Source organism: Pongo abelii, chromosome 10 (assembly GCF_028885655.2).
Source record: "Pongo abelii isolate AG06213 chromosome 10, NHGRI_mPonAbe1-v2.0_pri, whole genome shotgun sequence".
Lineage (NCBI taxonomy): Eukaryota > Metazoa > Chordata > Mammalia > Primates > Hominidae > Pongo > Pongo abelii.
The window spans coordinates 32,282,115-32,308,970 of NC_071995.2; the positions used below are offsets into that span (position 1 = coordinate 32,282,115).

Consider the following 26,856-nt stretch of genomic DNA (forward strand, 5'->3'; position numbering starts at 1 on the left):
AAGTTCTTCCACTGGATACCCTAAATCATCTCTCTCAAGTTCAAAGTTTCACAGATCTCTAGGGCAGGGACAAAATGCCGGCAGTCTCTTTGGTAAAACATACAAGAGTCACCTTTGCTCCAGTTCCCAACAAGTTCCTCATCTCCATCTGAGACCCTCAGCCTGGACCTTATTGTTCATATCACCATCAGCATTTTTGTCAACGCCATTCAACAAATCTCTAGGAAGTTCCAAATTTTCCCACATTTTCCTGTCTTCTTCTGAGCTCTCCAAACTATTCCAACCTCTGCCTGTTACCCAGTTCCAAAGTTGCTTTCACATTTTCTGGTATCTTTTCAGCAACATCCCACTCTACTGGTACTAATTTACTATATTAGTCCATTTTCACACTGCTGATAAAGACGTACCCAAGACTGGGAGGAAAAAGAGGTTTAATTGGACTTACAGTTCCACATGGCTGGGGAGGCCTCAGAATCATGGTGGGAGGTAAAAAGCACTTCTTACATGGTGGCAGCAAGAGAAAATGAGAAAGATGCAAAAGCGGAAACTCATGATAAACCCATCAGATCTCGTGAGACTTATTCACTATCATGAGAATAGTACATGAGAATAGTATATGAAAGACTGGCCCCCATGATTCAATTACCTCCCCCTGAGTCCCTCCCACAGCACATGGGAATTCTGAGAGATAAATTCAAGTTGAGATTTGAGTGGAGACACAGCCAAACCGTATCAGCTTCCTTTCCCAGGCCTCCTAGCTGCTTCCCTCCTGGCCTTGTCATTTGAAAATATCCACCTCCAGGTCTCATTTCCTGCCACCTCATGGGGCACCCCTAACCCTCCACCTGTCCTCCACAGATGAAAGTGAGCCCTTGCTAGTCCTCATTTGACTGAGACCTCTTGACTGCATGTGGCATTGTGGGCCACCCTGTCTTCCCTGGCTTCCAGGACCCTGCACTCCCCTGGTTCTCCTACCCTCTCCCTCGCACATCATTTTGCTGCCTGGTTTCTTCTTCCTCCACTGGCTCTCTTTTTAGACAGCAGGGCTCCTCCTCAGAATCTTTCCTCCCCTGCCTCTTACACACACTGCCTGCCTGATGGGACCTCCTCTCTATGCTGTTCGGGCGTCTGTCCCCTACTCTCCATTCCCCCCACCCCCTTCTCTTTCTTGGACTTAAGCACCACCATTCTGGGGTCGGCATCACCTTCAGGATGTGAATCCAAGTCGCTGAGTTTGGCATGTAAGGTCGCTCTTGACTTGGCCCCCTACATACCCTTCAGCTCTCACTCCCTCCACTCATACTCTGTACCAGTGGTCTCCAAAGTGGAGACAGACAGTACACTGGGGTGCAGAGAGGACTTACTAGAATCTGTATCCCTAATTATTTTTTCCTTTAAACAATGCAGAATTAAACTTTGAATATCTGCACTATGGATTGACAATAGTACATGAATAATATTTATCAATAAATTAGTGGGGGCAGTTGTACAGTCAGAATTGCTTGGCCACCACTGCACGGCATTGTCTCTGGTCTTGCTGTGTAAGACCTGCCATGCCTCAGCATGGGATGCTCTCACACCCCTAAGTACCCACTGCTTCCTCTGCTGTATCAGGGTGATGTTAGCTGTGAGCAATAGCATATTCAAACACGTAGCTGAAAGAAACTACAAGTTTGTCTTTCTCTCATGTAAACTCAGTGTGGAGGTAAGCAGCTCAGGGATGGTATGGCAGCTCTAAAATCATCTGAGACCCAGACTCCTTGAACTTATTGACCTGCCCTTTTCAACCCATGGTTTCCAGCTCATGGCCCAGGATGGCTGCTTGAGCTCCAGCTATAACATCAGCATTCCGACCAACAGAAAGAAAGGGTGAAGAGAGACATCCCCTACACACACACATTGAGGATACCTCTGATTATTAGAGATAAAGAATGGCATTTATTAATGATTAAGAATTTGATCTACCAGAATGATATCACAACTCCAAATTTCTTTACAACCTATAAAATATCTACAAAATATATGAAGCAAAAATTAACAGTATTAAGTGAGGGATAGATAAATTTACAATCATAGTGGCAGTCTGTAATATACCTTTTTCAATAGCCAGTAGAACATATCAGTAAGGATATAGAAGACGTGAAAAGTACAATTAACAAATTTGATCTAACTGACACATACAGAATTCTGTACCCTATAATGACAGGATTCTCATTCTTTTCAAATGCGTTTGAAACATATTTCAAAAAATGATCCTTGTAAGAAGTTGCCTATACCACTTCTTACATACCATTTACTGGCCAGCAGTGAATCCTGGCTATAGCTAGCAGGACAGCAGGCTGGGAAATGTTGTCTGTTCCAGGTGACTAAGTATCTAACTAAAATTGAGAGGTTCTATTCTAACAAATATTCTAACAAATATTAGGGGAACCAGCAGTCTCTGGTCCCTCCTCTTCCTCCTTTGCCCTGGTAGAGCTGGTCCTGAGAGTACTGCACAGTGGGTAAAAGCTTGAGTCCAGAGACAGAGATTCTTTATTCAGCTCTGGCTTTGTCACTTACTTGCTGTGTGACTTTGGATGAATTATTTAACCTGTCTAAACCTTGATTATATTATGAAATGGGAATAACCCTATTTCATAGGGGTATTGGGAAGATGGACCAAAATAATGAGTGTAAAGCACTTAGTTCTGTGCCTGGCACATAGTAAGTGTTCCACAAATATTAGCTACACAGGGAGGTTAAATAACTTGCCCAAGTTCACACAGCCAGTAAAATGGCAAAGCTAGCTTTCAGATCCAGTCATCTGGCTGCAGGCTGGTACTGACACTTCTCTGGGGCCTCTGCCACCCCCAGCACGGGGCGCCACATATGGTGTTAGGGGAAAGGAGCACTGAACGGTGGAGAATAGGAAACTCAACTACAAATTAGCCCTGTGACCTTAGAAAAGTCATTTTTAAATATGCATCTTAAATATGTAAAATTCCTCATTCTTTCTGCAGAAGATTGAATTAAGTGAGCCCAAAGGTTTCCCCTGACCCTGACATTTTGTGGTTCTATTTTCCCCACCACTAATGACTGAAATTTTACCATTAGAATGGTTTCTTTTCCTTAAGCCTTGTCTTCTGCCTGAAGTTCTTTTTCAAAAATACAATTTTCCTTTAGAGGGCAGGGCCCTGACACTGTGGTTTGTGTGAGTGAATCAGTCCCCTTTGCCGCAAGTAGAGAGAAAGTTCTGGGGCAGAAGTCCAGTGGCCCTGCCTGGGAGGGGAGAGAGACTGCAGACAGGAGCGGCCAGGCCCCACAAACTCTGCCACTCGCTAAGGGTCTGCGTTGGCCCAGGAGACGCTGCACCTGGTCTCTTGTCTGGACTGACTGCATAATGACCGTGAAATCGCTCCCATTAGATCCCCTGGCCGACCCCATCCACGGCCATTTCTTACAGTCTTCCTTTTTTTCCTCCTTCTATATTTATTCCACCACACTACCTCGAAAACTGAATTGGAGAAAAATGAGTTTTGTCTTTTCTTAACGAGAAGATTAGCAGTCTTAAATTACCTTCTTCAACGTCTGCAAATAGAAATCACAAATAAGTCAGCCACATTGTCTTTTCCCTCTTCCTTTCTTCCTGTGTCAGTGAGCCCATGAGCTTGAAATAAGGGGCAGAACAGTGGCTCAGAGGAAATAATTGGGGCGTGGTCAAGCACCAGCCCAGGAGGCAAGTATAGGATGAAAGGATGGTCCAATTGGGGGTTGGAAATAATGGAGGAAGAGATGGAAATGCTAAATTCCCCTGGCCCAGCATGTGTGTCTTCTCTGCAGGCCCAGCAGCCATGGTCCATTATAAGACTGAACAGGACGACTGGCTGATCGTCTGCCTGCATAAGCATAAGCCATGCCTCATTGCTTATGGTTCTGAAATAAAAAGAGGTTCCCAAAATGGGGGTAATTTCTTAAAGAGCAACTACTCTGTGAGTGTGGGTGTGCAGGTGCCCAGGGGCACATGTAGCTCGAGGAGAAGAGGAAACTACAAAGGCTTCAGACTTGCTGAGGTTCAGACTGAGAAGCAAACAGGATTACCAGGCACAGTAGGCCCTCTCTGCCTTTATCACCACCATTGATGTCACACTTCCCAGAGAGTCCATCAGTGGGCATCAGAGCGAGGGACAGCATGGTGCTGGGGTAAAGACAGGAGTTTTAGGACTGGAGTCTTAGGCTCTAGTCCCAGTTCTTTGACATGTAACAATAGCTAACATTGAACACTTACTACATGCCAAGGACTATGTTAAACACTTCACATCGATTATTTCATTTAATCTTCAAAACAACCCTACGATATATGTGTCATTATCATCCCCATGTACAGATGAGAATGCTGAGGGATGGGAAGTCATGTAACTTGCCCAAAGTATCACACATCTTGTGACAGATCAGGGTGTGAACCCAGGGAGTCAGACTCCAGAGGTTCTTGTACTTCTTCCTGCCAAACCACCAGGCCTGTCTGGGCCTGCTTCCTCATCTGAAAAGTCAAGCTGCAGCGGCCAGGTGGGGTGGACTCGGTGATCACTGGGGCCCTTTCCAACACAGGTGCTCTGCTCTGGGGCTCAGGCCACACCTGTGGATGCAGAGTCCTGTTCAAATGATGCAGAGTGCAAGTTTCCTATGCAAAGTAGTGATGCTGAATGTGTGTGTGTGTGTGTGTGTGTGTGTGTGTGTGTGTAGGACAGGTAAACTTGTGTCCTGCAACCCTGAGGAGACAGGAAAAGAGATTAAGAACACAGTAAGATCAGCGCAAAGTCTGTGGGAGACTTGTAGGTTAGACCTTTGTCAAGAGGACAAAACTGACATCTAAAGGTCTGGAAGATTCTGCCCCAGTTCACCTCTATTTGGTGTCCTTAGCAATTCCCACATCTTTGCTCCATGCTGCACACGCAGAGCCTCAAAGCCCCCAGCAGATAGGTTAATGAGCCCTTTGAAGGGAACCTTGCCAAGATGCTTTGGCTCTGGGAAGGACAAGGTGGTTCTTGGTGATTCCCCGGCCCAGCATATGTGTCTTCTCTGCAGGCCCAGCAGCCATGGCCCACTATAAGACTGAGCAGGATGACTGGCTGATCATCTACTTGAAGTATTTACTCTTTGTCTTCAACTTCTTCTTCTGGGTGAGTGAATTCTGCACACACATCCTCTTCCCCGAGCACTGAATGAGTCAAGCCACCTTTTGTTTTTTTGTGTCACCACTTTGAGGTTAATATCTTCCAAATCAAAGATCAACGATCAACCGTGGGTGAACTCTTCCCACTTTAAAGCAAATATGTACATTTGCTACTGAGAAGGAAGAAAAGAATTGGGTCTGCAGTCTGGCATGGAGTTCATACCACATGGCATCTAAATAGAGGCACAAACATAACAATAGGCTTTGTGTTCTAGCCCTGCTGTACAAAGGGTCCAGTTCTTTCTTCCCCATTAACTTGTTGCACCAGTGCCTTTTGGAAAATGTGACTGCCTGAAATAATAACTTGTTTTCCACTGAAGTCCATTTGCCTTTCATGGTTAACATTCTCCAGGCCCAGGGCAGAGAAACAGAAGTCCTGGAGGCTCCGACTACTGCTGCCTGTGATGAAAATAATCTCTATGGCAACTCTCCTCAGGAGCCTGCCTGGGTGAGGTCTTCCAGAGGAGTGTAGTCTGTCCACTTGAAGCAATCATCTGGGTAATTGGGAGCAGAATACCATCAGTTCCTAAAAATAGACACTGGAATATATATATTTGTTATTACAGTCTCACTAAATTTGAGAAGGTAGAAGAGTGACAAGTGTGCAGGCTTTGCAGGCAGCTGGACCCATGCTCCGCTGACTACTAATGGTGGAGCCTTGGGCAACTTACCTAACTTCAAGGAATCTGCTTCCCCAGCTACAATTCAATGATAATTTCTTGCCTGTTGGGGTTGCATTCAATAAATGCAGTATTTTGAATATATTAGATGTCAAATGTCTGAAAATACCACCAAATCAAGCCATGATAAGGCATAGCTGGGCGTCCTGCTACCATGGTAAGGGAGAAGACACTTGACAGAGTCTTAGAAGCATCTCAGAAAGGCAAATGCAAAAGTGGGGGACATGTCTGAGTTTTCAGGGTCTTTCTTGCAGGGGCTTGCTTAAGATTGGAAAAGACCGTGATGTGAGAGTTTAGGATGGGTAGACATGGCAAGGCAAGAGTTTTGAAGAGTCTTGGAGAATACACCAGTCATTAGATGCTATCTATTAAAAAGTTGTGCATCTGCTATTTGTTTAAATGTTGTTTGCAAAGTTCCTGAAAGGAATAATAAAATAATTTGTCACTTTTATCTTCCTGGGCAAGAGTTTCCTGCAATAGTGAAGTTGTGATGGTGAAGATGGTGCAATAATAAAGCTGTGTTGATGTGGATAGTAAACTGTGTGGTAGAGATGGTTTCCATTCTGAGAGACAAATCCAATAGGATGATTAGGATTCTTGCTAAGTAAGCATTTCTTTTTAAGGATAACTATTTATTTCCTGATTATAAAAGTCTTATGTATCCACTACAGATAACCTCTAAAATATTAAAAAGTATCATAAAATGAAAATTGTTCTTATCTCACTAAGTTCATTTCAAAATGCCATAAACTGGATGGCTTCAAACAACAAAAATTTATTCTCTCACAGTTCTGGAGGCTAAAAGTAAAAAATCAAGGTGTCACAGGGCCAAGCTCCCTATAAGACTTGGATAGAATCTTTCCTTGCCTCATCCCAGCTTCTGGTTGTGGCTGGTGATTCTTGGCACTCCTTGGCTTGTGGCTGCATCACTACAGTCTCCAAGGCCTCTGTCATCACACACTGTTGTCCCTGTGTGTCTCTGTCTTCACATGACATTTTCTTCTTACAGGGACACCAGTCATATTGGATTAGGGCCCACCCTAATGACCTCATCTTAACTTGATTACATCTGTGAATATCATATTTCCGAATAAGGCCACATTCACAGGTACCAAGGGTAAGGATCTTGACATATCTTTTGGGGGGACCCAGTCCAACCCAAACCACTGGCCACCCCAGGAACAGCCTCTGTTGACATTCCCTCTAGGCTTTGCTTTGATCAGGGCAGGAGATGGTGGTGACTTGCACTGTGAGAGTGTCAATGGGGATCTAAATATTTGCAGAGAGTGAAGGGATTTATAAGGTGAAATTGTCAAGATTGGGTCCTTAACCTAAAAAGGCATCTGGGACATGTGGATGGTGGATGGTAGAGCTCTTCATTGTAAACAAGAGACCAAGGTTCAGCCTCAGTCTCCAATAGCGCTGGCTTTAAGACTTTTGGGATCATGTCCCGTGTAAGATATACACTGAAGCATAAGAAATAGTTACGTGGAACATTGTTCACCAAAGTAAGCTTTACCCTTATGGTGTGTGATGCACTCAGATTTTTTTTTCTATTTTGATTCTTTCCTTCTTTTCATTTTTAGTGCAGCTTACAAGCCACTAAACTTATACCACAACCCTAATGGGTCACATTCCAAAGTTTGAAAAATTCAGAGCCGTCTTCACCTCCACCTGAATGAGGGCAGACTTCAGGTGGCAATCCTTCCCCATCACCCTGTCCCTCACTCCCACCTCCCCCCGGCCCCTGCCACCTAGAATTTCAGTTAAGCTGATGTCGATTGGATGATCCTACAGAGCAGGGAAGGAACCAAAAACGCTGACACTTTCATGCCTCCTTTGGGACCATAAAAGAAAATGTGGTCCAGGGTTTCCTCTGTGGCCACCCAGGAGATGTTTCTTTCCCCTCCCTTTTCTTCCATCGCTCCCTGCAGTTCCCATCGCCCCTGCAATGGTGTTCTCTAACTTATTATTTTACTCAGCTGCTTGGCTGTGTTAATAATCAAAACTTTTCTAGCCTCCCAGGCACTCTGCCAGGCTATGGGGAGCACTGAGGAAGCAGCTGCTCCCTTGCCTGGAGAGGCTGCCTCTGCTCCAGAAGCTGTGCCCCGCCCTTGAGCATTAGCTGAGGCCTTGGTATTTCCCCGGGGAACAGGGATACATGGGGCTAAGACAGGTGGCAGAGAAGACGGAGGACTCGAGCCCCAGCAGGGGAGTGAGATGACTTGAGAGCATCACTTCAGGAGTCAGGGAGGCCGTGGGAGGGAAGCACCTTCTGCCAAGGCTCAAAGCCCTTCTCTTCGTACATCGACATCCCACTGAACATGGCCGCTGCCCACCTTCCAGGCTTGCCATCTAAGAAAGAACAGGTGATGGCTTTTCTGCTGCACCCCTTTTTGAGATGCTGAATGACCTGGGACTCCCCCCCACATGGTCTTCTGCCCCTCTGTGCTGTCAGGATCTTCTGGGAGACAGGGTCACAGTCGAGGGGGATGTGCATTTGGTCTGCACAGTGCCATGGCGGGTGAGACAAGTCAGGATGAAGCCTAGGGTAACCCCTTCTAGCTGCTCTGCTGTAGCTCAGGACTCTAGGCCTGCTGTAGCCCAGACACCAATAACTTGCTTCCCAGGCCAAGCAGCTTCATTGTGGGTCAGCAGCCCAGTTGGTTAAATGGGCACTAAACTGAGCATTAGGATTCTTAATTTCCGCCCTCCACGCTTCCTTTGGCTTTCTTGTGTGACTATGGAAAAGTCACTTCTCTCCAGGCCTTGGTTTCTCCATCCAGAATATAAAAGGGGTTGAAGTCAATCAATCCCTCCCTCCCTCCCTTCCTCCCCCGCTTCCTTCCGTCCTCCCATCCTGCCTCCCTCCCTCCCTCCTTTCCTTCCTTCCTTCCCTCCTTCCTTCCTTCCCTCCTTCCCTCCTTCCTTCCTTTCCTTTCTTCCCTTCCTTCCTTCCCTGCTTTCCTCCTTCCTTCTTTCCCTCCCTCCCTCCCTCCTTCCCTCCCTCCCTCCCTCCTTCCTTCCTTCCTTCCTTGCTTCCTTATATGTGTAGCCCTTTGCTAGGGATATTAAGATGAATGAGGTTTAATCAAGAGGCTAAAAGAGGAGGCACACAAGGTAACCAATAAAATAAATAGACTATGACTGTAATTATGGAAACGTGCAAGACCTGGAGTTGGTACATAGGACAGAATGATTTGCAACGTGCAAGACCTGGAGTTGGTACATAGGACAGAATGATTTGCTGGGAGAGGGGCAGGGACAGCTCCAAGGAAGGCTTCCTCTGGGCTCTGAGCTGAGTTTGGAAGATGAACAGGTGATCTCTTGTTCCCTCCCAGCTCCACCCCTCAGTAAGACTCATGAGATTTTGCTCTTGTTATAGGGGTAGATGGGACTGGGGAAGACAGCAGAGGAGGTAGTGTTCTGATTTATTTTATCAAGGGCTCTTTAAAGCCAGAGAGCCAAAAACAAGGATGCCTCAAAGTGGGAAATAGCCCTTAGCATAAGAAGCCTATCCTTGAAGATTCCATAAACCAAGGCAGCAGGAGCATGGGCAGAGCCGGGGAGAACTGCATGCCTGGCACTCAGAGAAGGTCGTTCATGAGGAGGGTGAGCAGCAGCACCTGATGCACGCTTTCGTGTGCCCTCCTGGAGAGCTCGGCATTTCAGGTGTGGGACTGGGGTGCCGTCACCCTGCCTGCATGTGGGTATAGGGCTCAGCCGTGCTCTATCGGGGCTGCAGCCTGAGGTTCAGCTGACTCTTCCGATGTGGGAATGGGAAGCCATTCTGTAAAAGAAACTGAGTCTTGTTCAGACCTGGTCTCCCAGTCCTCTTCCTGAGCCCCCATGCTGTGTTTGCTCCCCAAATTAGACCCATTCACTTCTCCTTCACAGCAGAAGTCACCCTGGTGGATACTAAGTCAGGTCTTTTGACCCAGTGTCCTACAAGTGATCCTGGGGCAGGGGCAGTGGCAGTGTCAGGCATGGGCCCCATGATGGCCCAAGAGCCTGGCATCATTGTAGCAGGTGCACAGTGGGTATTGGTTGAAAGAAAGAATGAGAGTAACCAAGCATCATTCTGACCTTAAGATACCTAGGGCGCAACCCCAGCCTTTCCAGGAGCCTCTTCTTAATGACCAGAGAAAAAGCCTATTCCTCTCTGGGACTGCTGGGACTTTGTGGACTGCCCCTTTAAAAATCAAAACAGCCATAAAGCAGGAAAGAGAAACACTAGCTGTTGCTCCAGGAGCTCAGCAGACAGAGGCAGGTAGGGGAGCAGATGCCATTTCCACAGGCCTCTACAGAGCCTCATCCACTGAGTCCCACGCTCACTGGGGCACCTCCCGGGTGCCAGGCCATGTGCTGGGCCATTTTCTGAGGGGAGTGAGGGGAATTCCCCCTGCCCCAAGTGCCGAGGGCTGCTGTGAGGCGGGCAGCACCGCAGGCATGCAGGAGAGGGATGAACTCACCTGCCCAGGACAGAGCAGGTGCCACACTCAAAATCTCAAAGTGGGCCTTAGAGGGTGTGTAGGAGTTCAACGGAAGAGAAAGGGCAGACAGAACAATGCGTGAAAGGTGGGCAGGGAAAAGAGAGAGCCTCCCTGAGGCCCACAGAGGCTGCGTTGCTTATCCAAATCCACACAGCCAGTAAACAGAGAGGCTTGGACTCGGACACCGCGCCGCGCTCCGGAGTTCACCCTGTTTACCACTCTGCTAATAGTGCCTGAGTTACTAGGTAACCACACTGTTTTCAAGAAAAAGCAACTACTTAGTTCAAAGTGATTAAAACCCAGGAAAAAAATACAAAAATTAGCCGGGCATGGTGGCAGATGCCTGTAATCCTAGCTACTCAGGAGGCTGAGGCAGGAGAATCGCTTGAACCTGGGAGGCGGAGGTTGCAGTGAGCCGAGATCGTGCCACTGTGCTCCAGCCTGGGCGACCGAGTGAGACTCTGTCTCAAAAAAAAACAAAAAAAAAAACCCAGGTGTTGGGGGAAGAAAGTACCAGAAGATGATGCCAAAAAGTCAGGTTAAGGCCAGACAGTAAGAGCACCGAGGCCATGCGAAAGAGTTTTTGGGCTTGGTGCCCTGGGCATGGGAGCTGGTGGGGACTTCTCAGCCAGGGGTACCTTGGGGGATCAGCCTGTGGGCAGAACAGGAGCCAGGATCCGGGAGCCAACTGTGGTGGGGAACCGAGGTGGACAGTGTGGCGGTGAGATGGAGACAGGTTTGAGGGCAGAGGGGAATTGGCACATGGTTGTCGTTGAGAGAAGGAGGAGCCTATAGTGACCCTGTGGTGTCTGGGTGGGTGGGTGGGTGATGGCACCATGTATGAGACTGAGCAGGGAGGAGGAGCAGAGATGATGAGTGTGGTTCCCATGGGTGAGCTCCTGTCCAACCCAGAGGCTTTTCAGTCCAGTGTGGGACTTGGCATGTAGCAGGTGGCCAGTAAACACAAAGTCTACTATCACCCTGTACACTTCCCGTCACCCTGTGCATTTCCCGCGTCCTGAGCCATGGGCTCCTCCTCACTGAGGGTGGAGAACTCCCCTCCGCACAGGATCCTTCCTTATTGGAATTCAAGTGTTCCTGGCTCCTGCCCCATCCCTTTCCTTCCCTCATTGCAGAAGCCCTATGGTAGCGAGACAAAGAAAAACGCCTACAATTACTTTTATATCCTCTGCCTGCTTTCCTCCAGGTCTGCTGCCTTATTTCTCTCAGCCCCTCAGGCATGTGCAGCCACTCAGGTTAATGCTTCACCCCATCATGTTTCTTTCCTATGAATAGAAAGTTCCTAAAATTACACAACAGAGGTGACCTGCTCCGCCCCTCCTGGCCGGCTTGCATCCTTGTCGCCTGGCTTCACCCTCTGCAGGGCTTGCTGGCTAGTCGGCCACAGGCTATGGCTTTGAAAGATGTAGTTATTGCCCAGGCGCGCTGGCTCACGCCTGTAATCCCAGCACTTTGGGAGGCCGAGGCAGGTGGATCACCTGAGGTCAAGAGTTCAAGACCAGCCTGACCGACTTGGTGAAACCCCATTTCTACTAAGGATACAAAAATTAGCCAGGCGTGGTGGTGCATGCCTGTAATCCCAGCTACTCAGAAGGCTGAGGTGGGAGAATTGCTTGAACCTGGGAGGTGGAGGTTGCAGTGAGCCAAGATCGCACCACTGTACTCCAGACTGGGCGACAGAGCGAGGAAAAAAAAAAAAAGAAAAATGTAGTTATTACCCTCATGGAAAACCACGCTAGATTCTGTAAAGAGCCAAATACTGTTGAATCAACTGTATGCCAATGGTTGTTGAATAGTTCACTGGGGTCAGATCTCTCCCCTCCCCATCAAGTCCCTCTTCCTGCCTCTTCTGCTGCTTTCTGCTGACTTAGGCAGTTTCCAGGCAGCTTGAGTGACAGCCATGAGCCACTGATTCAGAACCATCTTGCCAGAGGTTCTTTGACAGAAGCTTGACCTCCGGTACCAGCAGGGACAGTTTAACCATATGGAAGGGACCTCAGATATGTTCCCATCCAGTGCCCCCAGTTTACAGATGAAGAAACTGAGGCTTAGAGGGGCTGCATGTCTGTCTCACAATCATGTGGTTAGTCAGGGGCACAGTCAGAACTAGAACCCAGGCTGCTGACTTCTGCCCTCCCATGACCCCCTCTGGTGACCCATCCAACAGTGAGCAGTGTTAATTTTCCTGTCCAGAGAAAAGCTTGTTTTCTAAAGAGATGACCATGTCCCAAGCAGGTCTTCCAAAGGAATGAAACCCTCTGATTCCTTACAGCTAAGCCTAAGGACTGGGCGGGGGTGGAGGCCCTCAAAACATTAGATCCTGGGGAAAAGTAATCAAAGGGGTTCCCAGTAGTTACAGGTTGGGAACCACTGGTCTAATACAACTCCCTTATTTAAGAGATGATGAAGCTGAGGTCCAGAGAGGTTAAGGGACTATGTTTAGGTCACACCGCTAGTTATGCAAAGTTGGGACCCTCACCCAAGCCTTCTAGGCATGCTGAAGGGGGCAGAAGGAATTCTGTGCAGGATATTTGGCTGCAAACCCTCACTTTACACAATTTTGTTGACCTAAACTCAGGAAATCCCTCACTGGTCGTGGAGGTTGTGTGAGCCACAGATAACCTATACCCACAGATAATTTTAAACCCTATTCTAGGATTTCACTGAATCTAAGATATCATCAGTGGTAAGATACACTATTGTTTTTTGTACCACTAAGAAAAACTACTGTCAAGTATAATTATAAAATACCATCAGTCATAAGATACATCCCAATTTTAGAGATGTTAAAATGTGAGAGAAAAATGTGTGCATCATGGAACTGAAGAAATCTGCATGATAGCCACTCCCATTCTGTTTGCTATAGCCCAGATGGTGTCCTTCCACCTGGTGGAGGTGCCAATGGAGATAAAATGGCACTTTGAAGAAATAGTATCTATTAAAAATGCAGAGTAGAGGAGCAGGCCCAGCAGAGTCTGTGGGATCTGGGGACAGAGTCCTGGATTTGCCCTCAGGAGACATGGGGTTGAATCTCAATTCTAAAACTCATGGTGTCATCTTGGGCACAGTCTTATTCTCTTCAAGCCTCAATTTCCTCATCTGCAAAATGCAGAATATGTGCCCTGCCACCCTGCCTCATGCTCACAGAGCTGTTGCAAAGCTCAGAAGAGAAAATGGTAAATACATGTTCGTTTGCTCAACGGATATCTGTGACTGCCCAGAACAGAGAACTGGGAAATGACAGGGTAGGTTATATGGAGTCTTCCTGGGGCAGATGGGGAGCTCCTTTCAGTGACAAGGCTCAGGGGGCATGGACAGAGCCCAGGGCACTTCTCTAGCTTTGACCACACCCAGGACCCCTTGAGGAAGCATCACCCATTAGAGGAAAGAGACCCATCCTTAAATGGGGGCAGGGAGACTAGCGGGCAGAAGTCCACCTTCCCAGGAGCAGATGGCAGAGACGGTCAGAGGTCCCAGGGGTCCTGTCTCCAAATCCTGGGCAAACACCCTCATACTGCCCATCTGGCACCCTGAAGATGATGTGTGTGTGTGTGTGCATACACACACATTATGCCCTTCTGGGTCCAACAGTCACAGAAAGAGTTACTTGGCTTCATTGCAAATAGAACCAGCCAAGCCGAGCCATCCCTGCTATATTTCCCAAGTACTCCAGTTTCTAAGGAGGCATCCCCCCATCTGCAAATCAGGAGGGTCCTATCCCTCCCCTCTTCTCAGGACCAAAGGGGAATCAGACAATTAGCAAAAAAGTTTCTCCTCCTGCAGTCCCAGGCAGCTCCAGCCTGTCAAGCACCCTGACTCTTCAATCATGGAGGCAGCGTGACTGAGTGGGCAGGCCCTGGGCTCTGAGTTCTCCTCCCGTCTCTGCCCCAACCCTGCTCCCAACTAGAGGCAGGACCTCGGGCAATTTACCTTTCCTCCGTGGGTCTCAGTTTCTTCCTCATAGAGTAGGGATAAAAAGCCCAGCTGTGCTTCCCCAATGGGCAAACATAAGGATTAAACAAGGGGCAGTGCTCGAACGAGCCCCACTGGAGAAGTGTGGACAGAGGGAAGGAGTGCTCTGAGGGGAGAGGAGCCAGGGGTGGTGAGGTGAAAAGTTGGGGAGGAAAAGGGACTCAGATACGTTGGTCATCCCTGAAACTGCAGTCCTCTCCCCCGGCCTGATACTCAATAGGCCACCATGGTAAAAAGCACTGAATTCACAGTCAGACCTGGATTCAAAACCTGGCTCTGCAGGTTGCTTACCTTGGACAAGTCTAACCTCTCTCGGCCTCGATTTCCTCATCTATAAAATTGGGTAACCATACCATTCTCGCCTCCTTTGGAGGACTGAATGAGCCAGTGCAAGAGAAGTGCCTGGCACCCTGTGGGCACTGAATGGATGGCAGCTGCCGAGGCCCCCGCCACCCCCTGCTCTAACCCGGTGGTCTCCTGCAGGTCGGGGGAGCAGCCGTCCTGGCTGTGGGCATCTGGACCCTGGTGGAGAAGAGTGGCTACCTCAGCGTCCTGGCCTCCAGCACCTTTGCCGCCTCCGCCTACATCCTCATCTTTGCGGGCGTACTTGTCATGGTGACCGGCTTCCTGGGCTTCGGTGCCATCCTCTGGGAGCAGAAGGGCTGCCTCTCCACGGTCAGTGCCCACCCTGTGCTCTGCAGGGAGGGGGAGCCCTGCACCACCCAGTCAGGTTTCCAGCAAGTGAGAGGGGCCCCAGCCCTGGAGTGGGAGGGGCTGAGGCTGTGGGAGAGCCAGAGAGGGGGTGGCTGCTCCTGGGTCTGGTGTTTGCCACAGTCTCCAGGTTCTTAGGACCCAAGCAAGCAGGCATCTCAGTAGCTGCAGTGGCAGCTCCTTCTCTGCATCTCCATCTCTGTCTCCTTCTCCCACTCCCCTTCTGCCTCCTCCTCCATTTCTTCTCCTATTCTTCCTGGTCGTCTCCTTCTCCTTCACCTATTCTCTACCCTTCCCATCCTCCTTATCCCTTTTCCTTCTTATTCTCTTTCTCCTCCTACTTCCCCTTCTCCTCTCCCTCTCCCTCCTCCCTCCTCTTCCTCCTCCTCTTCCTCTTCCTCTTTCTAGGTTTTTTTATGGCAATTTTCAAAGATATGCAGAAATAAAGAGTGTTTTTCATGAAGCTCCATCTTCCCTTCACCCAGAGTTCAACAATTACCATCTCATAGCTGATCTTAGTTCCATCCACTCTCTCACCTGCATCCTGCCCACTTCCTAACCCCAGGGGGATTCTGAAACAGTCCCAGACAGCATGTCATCTGTTAGTGTTTCAGTGTGTATCTCTAAAACTTAAGGACCCTCTTCTAGAAAACATGATAACATTACCATTATCACACTTTAAAACAATTAAGAGTCATTCCTTAATATGAAATAACCAAGCAGTTTCACATCTTCCCAATTGAACCATAAACTGTTGTTGTTGTGTTTACGTTTGAGTTAGAATCTAAATTAGGCTCATGTGTTAAAATTGGTTGCTTATCTCCTATGTCTCCTAAAGTGAAGGCCCCCAGAGTTTGGGTTTTGAGCTCTTTTCCAGCAGGTGGGATAGGTGTGCTGAGAGCCAACCACGCCACCACCCACCCCCACATGGGGCCTACCATGAGGATTTCCAGCAGGGCGATGCAGGTCGGTCAGCTGAGATCCTTGAGAGCCACGTAGCACATCCCAGGTCTGACCAACATAGCTGGATGAAGGCACGTGACGTGACTGAATAAAACCAGGCATGTAGCGCAGCCTGGGGATGTTCCCTTTGTGTGGCACTGACCAGCCATGAGGCTTACGGGGATCAGTGCAGTTGGGCCCAGAGAGAGAACCCCTCTCCTCTGCAGTGTCGGCAAGCCTGTTTGTGTCCTGTCCAGCTCTGCACCCGTTAGCAAGCAAGGCCTTCAGCCTAGCCTCAGGCTTCAGGCTGAGCCTCTGGCCCTAACGCCTGGAGGTCTGCCCATGAGCAGGCTGCCGAGCCACGTGCTCTCACCTGCCTCCTTCCTTCCGTCGGGTCATCTTGTTTAGAGAGGACAGGACTCACCTCTGGACAGCCCAAGAAGGAATACAGAAGCCCCCACCAAGCGCCTTCCTCTGACCCAGAGCCATTTGTCCTGCTTCTGTGGAGCCACTAAAGGCCAGCGATCCCCTGCAGCACTGGGAAACAGGCTCTGCATTCCTCCCAGAACCCAATTAGAACACAAATGGCCACTATTCACTAGAGCCACCTCCCTCTATCCTCACTACGGCAACCTGCAAAGTCCCGGTAATCTGAACTCTGTGCCGAGCAAGCACTGTGCTCGACATTCTTGCGCATCAACTCACTCAGTCCTCGCCCTGCCCCAAAGAGCAGCAACTCTTACTCTGTGTACGGACGGGGAAGAAACGGAGAGCAGAGGCAGGTGAAGCAATTTGCCCAGAGTCACCTGGCAGTTGTGTTCTTTTAGGTGACGGTCAGTCAGGTGTGGCCACAAGAGGGGGTACAGGAGAGGCACAGGACAACAGAGTTTACCAGATTCACAGGTCCTAGACCAAGCTTGTCCAACCCGTAGCCCACGGGCTGCATGCAGCCCAGGACAGCTTTGAATGTGGCCCAACACAAATCCGTAAACTTTCTCAAAACATTATGAGATTTTTTTTGTGATTTCTTTTTTTAGCTCATCAGCTGTCGTTACTGTGTTTTATGTGTGGCCCAGGGAAGCCAAAAGATCAGACGCCCTGTCCTAGACAGATTCACTGCACACTCCACCAGGAGGCTGGGGTCACACGGGCAGAGAGCCAAAGACTAGGGCTTCCCCAAGCAGGCAAGGAACAGAGAGTGGGTGAGACCCTTTCACTGGGGGTCAGGGTAGAGCCATAAGAAAAGGCAGGAGGGGATTCCACTGGTGCATTTAAATGTCACTAGGTCACACTCAGGGGAGGGTAGCAAGGGGAACTTGTAGCAGAGCCAGCCCTATCACACTGGTGCACCTGGTCACCCCAGCAGGTGCGCACAGCCTGCATGTAGAGCTATGGAGGCAGAAGAAAAATGCGAAATTTTAAAATGCATGATACACACTGCTGGTGAGTGGCATGCGGTCTGCCTCCAAGCCCACGCTCTGACCCACCACACTCTTCTGCAACCAAAGAGGTCATATTCACCCCCATTTTCCAGATGAAGAAACTGGGCTGAGATGTGGAGCAAGTAATGGCTAGAGCTGGGCTATGCATTGCAGTCTGTTGGAATCACCTCTAAGAGTCTGCTTCCCTGGGGAGGAGGACAAGCCTGATGGGAGGAAGAGGGACCAGAGGCCAAGGGGGAGGATGTGTGCAGGGCACACCCTGCCCTCCATCTCTGGAGAGGTCTTCATGGAGCAGTGGCTTTTGAAGATCTGGCTGGTAACAAGGGAAGGCTCCCTCCAGCACCTAGCCCAGAACCCTAGGGCAGGAGACAGGGGTGTGGTGAGGGGACCCTAGAAGCCTCAGGCATCTCAGTGCCTCATTGCTCCCATTATAGTAAGGAAAGAACAGCACACCTGGGTCAGAGCATATTCAGCTTAGAAGGGACCTTGAGGGTCACAGATTCCAGTGCTCCATCCAAAGGTTACAGGCTGAAAGACACTGGGTGGGTGAGTGTGTGGGTCACCCAGGCATTAGTGGGAGACACTCAGAATTATTGGATTTTTTGGAGAATAGTGTAATCATAGGAGTGCTTCCCCTTGGCCATCTCAAAGGCCAGAAGGGAAGCCTAAGCTTTAGCACCTGACCACACTGTGCTCTCCAAGCCACTGATCACAGCCTGCCATTCCACACTTCCTCTTACACCATCTATTCATGAGATCTGTCCATACATCCAGGCTGATCCATGAAGAATGAATGTCTTCAGCCTCTGCATCTCAACCTGGCTGTCACTTAGTCTGGATGGCCTGCCCAGAGGGAACCAAGCCCTTGCCCAGGGCGTGTGGGAGAGATGTGGAGAGTCAGTGAAGGTCAGGGCCTTGTGCTTGCCCAAAGGCTTGCTGGGCACCTCTTGCCCTACCCTTCTGCACTTCGGGGAGTCAACAGACAGTGAGCCTTATCCCTCTGGGGCTTGAGGCAGGGAGGGGCACAGCAGCTGTTGGACAGGTTGGTGCAAGATTCCCTGCCTCTTCTTAGCTCCACTTTACCCTCTTCTGTAGAGACTTGCCCGTGTTCACTCCCATCCCACACAGAACTGGCGATCTCTCTGGTCCAAGTCACTAAACAGACACATCAAGGAGGCAACAGCTTGAAACTGAGGTCAGAAAAAAGTGTGCATGCACGCACACACATTCATGCACACACATGCATATGCACCTCACATGCACTCAGCCACCAACGCAAGACTGTGGAGACAGGCATCTCTGCCAGGGCGCTAGCAAACAGCAATCTCCATGGCCTAGAATCTGCTTTCTTTGCTTTATCTGCCCTCTATGAAAGAACCAATGACAGAACTGGCCCAAGGACAGAGTAGGAGGTAAAGCTGGGGATCCTGAGTAATCCACATCCTGGCCCAACAGCCCCTTAAACATCGAGCACTTGATTGTTTAAACCAAGAAGGTGCCTGTGCAACCTTTCTTGGGCTAACACAAGTAGGAATTTTAAAACCCAGGCTCCCGTTTAGAGTCAAGTGGTGTGGTTAAGGCAGTGTAAAAGTGCTCTCTATAGCTCTTAGCAGTTCCTTCTTGGTTTCATTTCATTTTGTCCCCTCCATGTCTAACTTCCATTTGAAATCTTGAATCAGCTGACAGGTGAGGGAAGCTCCAAAGGAGAAGGGCAGTGAGTCTATCACTAGACAAAGTGATCCTTGAGGAGGAGAGGGAAATATGGAAGACCAGGCATCTGAATGATGTGCATCTACCTTGGATCGGGAGGAGCGGGGGAGGAGCTCCCAAAGAATGACCCAGAGGGGGACCATCCAGCTTCCACACAGGCACGATGTCTGTCCTGGCACAGCCCTTCCTCCTAGCTCATCTGAAACCCCTCAAGGTCACTTTCCCAAGAAGGATGTGGCCATCGGGAACAGAAATAGCACATCTCTGCTGGTGCTGAAATGAGGATCAGCTTGGCATTGGAAATCTGCCGAGCAGGAACAGGAGTGGGGCTTAAATTATTCACACCAGATCTTTTTTAGCAAAGACTGCATGAGAGAGATAATTCAGGCCATCTGAGCTACGGTCAGTAACCGGAACAGAGGCCACCTAGATCAAAAGAAAGGGATGTTTTTGGAGTTGTGAATGCGGGCTCTGAAAACTTCTATATGCTAAGCCAATGAAGATCATGGTGGATGATTCAGACTAAACTGGGTCTTTATTGGGGGTTCTTTTCTATTTAGGGGATGGATAGAAAAGTAAGAAGTTCTAAAAACCAATTTCTGAAAACAAGGGGCTCCAGAATTGCCACACCTCCATCCAATAGGCCAAGACGTGGTCAACCAGGGCACTAAAGTCCACAATCAAAGGTGAAAATATATGGGCTCGGGTTCAAAAGCTGGTTTTCGGGTACCTTGCCTAGCTTGCTCTGGGACCTCGGGGAAGTCACTCAGCTTCTGCCTGCCTCCTTGTGTTGCCATTTTATACAGGATGATGTGTGAGGATAACGAAGAAGTATTTTCAGGTCCTGGGAAGCAAGTCACCACATTATAAAAAGATGGTAAAAATGTGGCTCTAATGGACGTTCACATCACTATTGCCATCAGCATGACCAAGCTCCCTTAAGAAGGAACCTAAATAAATAAGAGTTATTCTGAGGGCCATGGCCCGCAGGGCCCTGCAGCCTGAGCTGGGCCACATCCTCTGAAGTAGCTGGTGCTGGTGGGAAGTTCAGGGTGAGGAGAGCCTGGGTCCCCATGCCTGGGAACTGGACTGTGTCCTCCCTGGCTCGTTTCTTACCGACGTGCTCTGTTATGTTGCTCCACCAGGCACCCAGCTCCAGGGTGGGCCTTGCCTCATCTGTTTGGTGGCTCTTTAACCTTTGAGTCAGCTGCCCCCACCATGCTCCAAAGGGAGCATTCTATAGCCAGGGCTTGGGGAACCCCGACCCCTCTCCAGCATGAGTCCTTTCCTCATCCAGCATGGCTTATGCAGTGCAGGCAGGGGAATGGACCAGGGGACCTCAGAACCCTGAAGGCTCCTTGGGAAGCAGGATGCAAACATCCCCAAAAGCTGACCACTCAAGAGACTCATAGGGTCTGTGTTGACATCCACCCTTCTCGGGGTGCAGCAGGTGTACCTGATCACCACAATCCAGCAGCATTGTCTTGATGGGGTGGTTCTATGGCCAGTTAGCTTCCACCACCACCTCCCTCCAGTTTTCTGCAGTGGATGCTCCATATTGCATTGATGGGACTGCCTAATTCGTCAGCATCAACAAGCATTTCCAGCACATTCCTGGCATGTCCTGCTCTGCTGGGCACAAGGCAGGGTGAGAAGGGGAGGAGGGAAAAAGGGACTCTGACCCAGTTCTAGGCTTAGAGTCTAGTGAGGAACACGAGGCGCCTGTATTAAAAGGCAAAGGACCATGCGGGCAGTTTAAATTTGTATTAGATTTGGTCAGAGGCTCTGACCTCTCTGGGCTTTCCCTAACTTCCAGGCTGCCCTGTTCCCTGGAGCCTGGTGTTTCCTTCTTCTTCTTTGTCCTACCCTCTGCTCTTTGTCCTACCCTTGCCCATTGCACGGGTGCCTTCAGGCTGTACTATCTCTCCCACAGCCTGCAAGAAGACAGCCAACGGGAAAGTCTGGGTAATTCCAGGGCACTGGGAGGAAGTAGCAATTGGTCACTTTCCTCATGCCTGAATCCACTGAACACCAGCATCCTCTGAGTTCCCTGCGCCGTGTCTCCCTGTGGGGGGTCTGGCCCTCATTGCCCCAGCCAGCTGGCCAGACCCTAATGCCCAATCTGGGGGCTGCTCTCACTCAGCCTGTTCAGACTGGGCTCTCAGTAGTCCCAGCTTGAATCCTAGTAAATGCCTGTCTTTGGCTTGGAGTTCTGAAACTATGTTCTCCTTCCATGATCCTCCCCGCCCACTGGAACACACACAGTGTGATCTCCTTAGACCCCCAACATTTGGGCTGGGACATTGAAGGGCCTCAGCCACATTTTCTTGATGTGCCTCTAGGAGACTTGCTGCCTCCCCAAGACCCAGTTTTTTCCCTCCCTGCCTCTTCCAGCATGCCCTCTCTCTGTCCACCGGCTCTCTGCACCCTAGCCCTGGCCCCCTTTTCTGCTCCCAGAACCACATGTCAGTATCAGACATTGGCCAGAGCACATTCTTGAGCCCTCACTGTAAAGCCACTTCCAGGTGGAATGGCTGAATCCCAACCTTTGGCGTGGTTGCAGCTGGACAACCCAGGCGTTGAGCCCTGGGCTGGGGCCAGGAGGGGTAGAGGTTACCTCCATCCTTCTAACAGTGACACTTGGTTACGGGAATGGCTGAAGGCTCCCAAATCCACATCCTCTCTTTTCTGCACAAATGGGCCGGGCAGCTGCACCTCTGAGCCCGCTGCAGTTAATGGTTAATTGCCAGAAAATAATTCACCCTGAGGCCGTTGCCACTGAAACAGCTGGCTTCACTTTTCCTGTTTGGTGGGTGGTTCTGAGCTCCCTGACCCTTCCTCCGGCTTCCTCTGTAATCCTCTCACACACACAGCCAGCTGGGAGCCTCGGGCTGGGCTCTCCTCCCTGCAACTTAACCTTGGCAGGGTCTTGGGTTTTCTTTGGCTGTTGCCGCCCTGTTCTGAGAATAGGCTAGTACCTGCCTCTCATCCCAACCTGCCTGGACTGCCTTGACTGGATATGGCTTGGCAGGAAGCTTCACAAACCCTCTCTCTAATTATGCAGAATGGCTGGAGATACAGAAGAGGAATGCTTCAGTGAGGTTCCCTTCTTTGTGGCAGAATCAATCCAATGGAGAAATTTTGAAATTCCAGTTTTATAAAGTTCTTCAAACTTACCTCAAAGATGGCACCAGCTGATACTGAGCTGCCCTATCTGTTATGCACCAGTGAATCTGCCCCAAAATCTCTATCTGGGGCTCAGCTTGCCCCCAAGCGATGTAAGTCCAACCCTTAATTTCTGGCAGGACATGGTGGCTCATGCCTATGATCCCAGCACTTTGGGAGGCCAAGCTGGGAGGATTGCTTGAGGCCAGGAGTTTGTGACCAGCCTGAGCGATATGGTGAGACCCTATCTCTACAAATAAATAAATAAATAAATTTAATTAGCCAGGCATGGTGGTATGCACCTGTAGTCCCAGCTACTTAGGAGGCTGAGGTGGGAGGATCGCTTGAGCCCAGGAGTTCGAGGCTGCAGTGAGCCATGATTGTACCACTGTACCCCAGCCAGGGTGGCAAAGCAAGACCCTATCTCAAAAAAAATTAAAAAGGACTCACTATCTAATTACTCACCTTAATGTCACAGTGAAATATTTCTGCATATTTCCTGCAAGGCCTCGTGTAAAAAAAAAAAAACAAAAAAACATTGGTTTGGTTCAGAGAGTGCTATGCTGTTCTAGTTTCATTTTGGATCTATAGTTTTAGAAAATACCCAGTTTTGCTTCTAGTTTAAACTGTTCCATTAAAGAATTAATAGGAAGTAAAATCGCTTTGCTACACAGGGAAAGATGAATGTTTGGATCCCATTCTATGCTTAACACACTGCTCCAGCTTGGCATATTTTGAAATGGGATAGTTCTTATGGAGGACTCTGGGGCAGATGCTACAGGAGCTTTCTTTGGAATTCTCGTTACCTGTTTCTGTCAGAGCATAGGGGATCGATTTTGGAAGGACCAGCAGCCCTGGACCTGCAGGGGGCAGACCAGTCACAGAAACCAGAGTGGAGCTGGAGGTCAGTGGGGTCGGTTCACGTCACACCAAGGGCACAGGGACCATGAAGGCAGAACCAGGTAAAGATCAGAGCCAGGAGGGCAAGCAGGGATCCGCGTGTACACAGTCCCAGGGAGCAAGACAAGCAGGGAGGCCCCAGAGTCAGGGAGGCTCAGAAACAAGGATGCTAACAGTGAGACCATGGCTCAGAAACTTCTGGCTCAGGGAGGGCTTCATGGAGGCTGTGCCTGAGCTGAGAGTGTTGGTGGCTGAGCAGCCAATAAGTAGAACACAAATGGGGTCGGGGTAGGGAATTCCGGGCAGGAGGAACAGCGAGAGCATAAGGCACAGAGGCTGGAGGCTTCACTGTGCACGGCTCTGTGTGCACACACAGGAGTGATTCTCAGGCTTGTACAACAGTGCCTTGTCTAGCTTCTGAGGTAAGAGCAGGCTGGGTTGAATAAAGTGAAGGGCAGAGGGGGCAGAGACAGGCATTAGAATCCATGGCCACGAACCCAGGATGAGCCAAGGGGTGGAGTAGCAGGGAGGAGCAGGTAAAAGTTGCTATTGTGCCATTCTTGGCAAAGAGGAAGGCCGGCTGCGCAGGGGGGAGGTGGGGAGAGGGCCACCTAGATTATCTCTTGCCTGCCCCACTGGTGCCCAGGACAGCTGGCAGGGGACTGAGCACAGGGCAGTGACAGATGCTTATGCGCCCAGGGAGGGCTTCCCTGGGCTTCCTTCTATTCTCTCCATCTTCACCTACTCATTCCTCACCTCTCCTGACACTCTGTCCTTTGCAGAGGAGCACTGACACCCCTGTGTTCACCTGAACCACACCTGCCCTAAAATGCTGAATCTACCCTAAGTGAGCCCAGTGAGCTCATCCATCCATCCCTCCCCCATTTAGTGGGGACAGTACCATGCAGCAGGTCAGAGCACAGGTTCTGCAGCTGGAACTCCTGGGTTCTGTTCCTCGCTCACCACGTACTTGCTGTGTGACCTCCAGCAAGCTACTTAGAGTCTCCAAGCTCCTGTCCTCATCTATAAAGCGAGGCTGATGCTCGTGCCCATGTGGCAATGTGATGAGCAATGCTTAGTACTCATCTCCAAGAGTGGACAGGAGACACCATGCAATGTGCTTGCAAGGGGGGCTGGCACCTGGGAAAGCTTGTACATGTGGGCTGTTACTGTTACATGTGGGTACCATGTGCTAGGCTAGGCTTGGTGCTCCAGGGCTGTGCAGATGAGAAAGTCACTGCCTCTGCCAAGAAAGGGTTATTTTTTTTCTTTTGCTGGAAGGGATGCCTGTCTATTGCTCCCACTACAGAAAACCTGCCTGCCCTCTGCTCCTCTACTAAGTTTTGAGAAGCAAGGCCAGCCTGCCCTGAATTGGGGTATTGCCTCCTAAGCTATGGGCCAGTGATCCTGGAGGCTCCCTACAGAGAATTCTGGGCTCTATTGGTGGAGCGGGGGCCCTCTCTGGCACAATGAGCTAGGAAAAGCAGGACACCATGAGGTCCTGTGAATTCTAACCACATGGAAATATGGGCTGAGAATTTCTTATTACTGACTTTTGTATAATAATTCAAAAAGCAATACCAAACCCAACTTAAGGCAAAAGGTGTTTCCAGAACCTTCTTGATGCTTCCTAGAGTCAACCCCTAACACAAACCTTATGGCGTCACACCCCTCCCCAGCTCACTGAGGCTACCGGAGGAATCCACAGCTGCATCAGAAAACAGATGATCCCCAAGGAAACATTGAGAAGTCTTGGGTTATACCTGGCCTCGTGGAATTCCAGCCCCGGGGTCCCATGTGGATGTGAGCTGAAGCAATATAGGCTTCCTGATCCTTCCTTTTGTCAAGGCAAGCAGCCTTCTGTCACAGAGGTGCCCTTCCAGGCAGGTACGGTGCTGCACATGCTTCTGTCCATGTTCCGTTTCCAGCTCCTCGGGAGCTAGGTAACATTCCTTGGATCTTATTTTTGTGGCTCCCACAGTGCATAGGGACACATAAGCAAATCAAGTCCCAGCATCAGCCTGAGAACCTGAAGGTAAATGTGTGACCCAGGGTTTTGCAACCTCGGCACTGCAGGCATTTTGTGCCAGATAATTCTTCACTGCGGAAGACGGCCCTGCACCCAGTGGGGTGCTTAGCATCCGGGTCTCGACCCTCTAGATACTCCTTTTGCCAAATACCCACTGGGTGCAAAATTGTGCCAGGTTGAGAACCACTGGTGTAAATTTAACTAAGGTAACTGTGCTATGCTACTCTCAGATCAGAAAAAGATTAAGCTACTGCCCCCAGCATGGGGCTGGTTATGCTCCAGCCAGTTTCTGCTGTCTCATAGGCGTACTTTATTAGAAAGTGCACTCCTGCGTCTTTATCAAGGGATGTCTGCTGAGCGTATGTCTAGACCCAGCACCATACCAGGCACTGTGGAGGAGCCAGAAGCAACCTCAGATGTGGTCCCTCTTTCTCCGAAGCTCACAGTCATTCTAGGGGACAGAGTGGTAACACCTGAAGCAAGAGCAGTGCTACAGAGCAATGGGTAAAGTTGTGTCACTCATCCGGTGATGACCTACACTGAGGAACCGCACGGCAGGCAAAGGGGAGGGACACAGAGGTGAAGCCCAGTCCAGCTGAGGAGAGAAGGGCAAAGCAGAGAGTGCAGGTGTCAGGAGACAGCAGATGACGCGCTGCAGGCATTCAGACGGTGGGGAGTGGCATTTGCTCCTGCCCAAGGATAGCCTGGTGGAGCCAAGACTGAGCCAAGCCGGGTGTGGAAGGACGGGTAGGCACCAGCATTCCAGGCAGGCGGACAGGCAGGGCAAAGGCCCGAAGGGTGGACGCTTGGCCTGTGTGAAGAGAACTGTGTGCAGCAACACCAGGAACACTTTTCAGCTTTGCACACAGAGCCAGCGTGTGCCACCGGGGCCCTGAGACAATCGCACCAGACCCAGGGAGTCAGGAAAGGCTGGGTAAGGTACAGGGTGGAGGGGCAGAGGTGACAGGTCTGTCTGAGCCCATGACCTCACACGGCTGAAGCCCCAGCATCTTGATGAGGGGCCCTTCGCCTGCCTTCTGGCCTGTCACACACCTGCCCAGGTGAGTCACACACCTGGAGCCTCCCTGCTGTGGAAGCTGCTGCCTGGAGCCAGCGCCTGTGCCCACCAGCACCCGGCCTCAGTCCCCTCGAAGCCCCAGGCCAGGCCCTCACTCCCCTCCCAGGCATCTTAACACACTGGAGCTCGAGAAGGCTATCCCCACACACCATCGCCCCTGCCAAGCACTCTCCCCTCCTCCTGATCACTCCAGCAGGTCAGATAGCCTGTTTGATGCCTCTGAACCAGCCTGTGCAGGGGTAGCATGTACTAATTTAGCCAGCCACTAAACCAAGGGGTGAGGTTCAGTATCTCTACCTCCCCATCCTCCCTGTTCCCCACCCTGTCTTCAACAGTAACTGGGGCAGTGGCTTCCCCCGAGAAGCGGCGTGACACTGCCAGCTATCCAGGAGTATCCTACAGGCCTGACTCACAGCTCACAGTGGTGATGGAGGGAAGGAAGGTGGAGAGATGCCAGGATACGGCTCTCCTAGCTGCCAGCAGCCTGGCTGCTCCTGTCAGTTA

General features: G+C 50.1%; 1 protein-coding gene across 4 annotated transcripts in view; it reads left to right on the forward strand.

Moving 5' to 3' along the window:
- TSPAN11 (tetraspanin 11) overlaps positions 1–26,856 on the forward strand; it is a 72,529-nt gene that overhangs the window by 24,892 nt on the left and 20,781 nt on the right. For all 4 annotated transcript variants that reach the window (XR_008511886.2, XM_002823077.6, XM_054527068.2 and 1 more), the window contains 2 exons: positions 5,062–5,156; positions 14,859–15,050. Coding sequence is in view for 3 of the 4 variants with exons in the window: in XM_002823077.6 (XP_002823123.3) it covers positions 5,073–5,156; positions 14,859–15,050 (276 nt within the window). In the remaining variant the exon portion in view is untranslated. The remainder of the gene's footprint in view (positions 1–5,061; positions 5,157–14,858; positions 15,051–26,856) is intronic.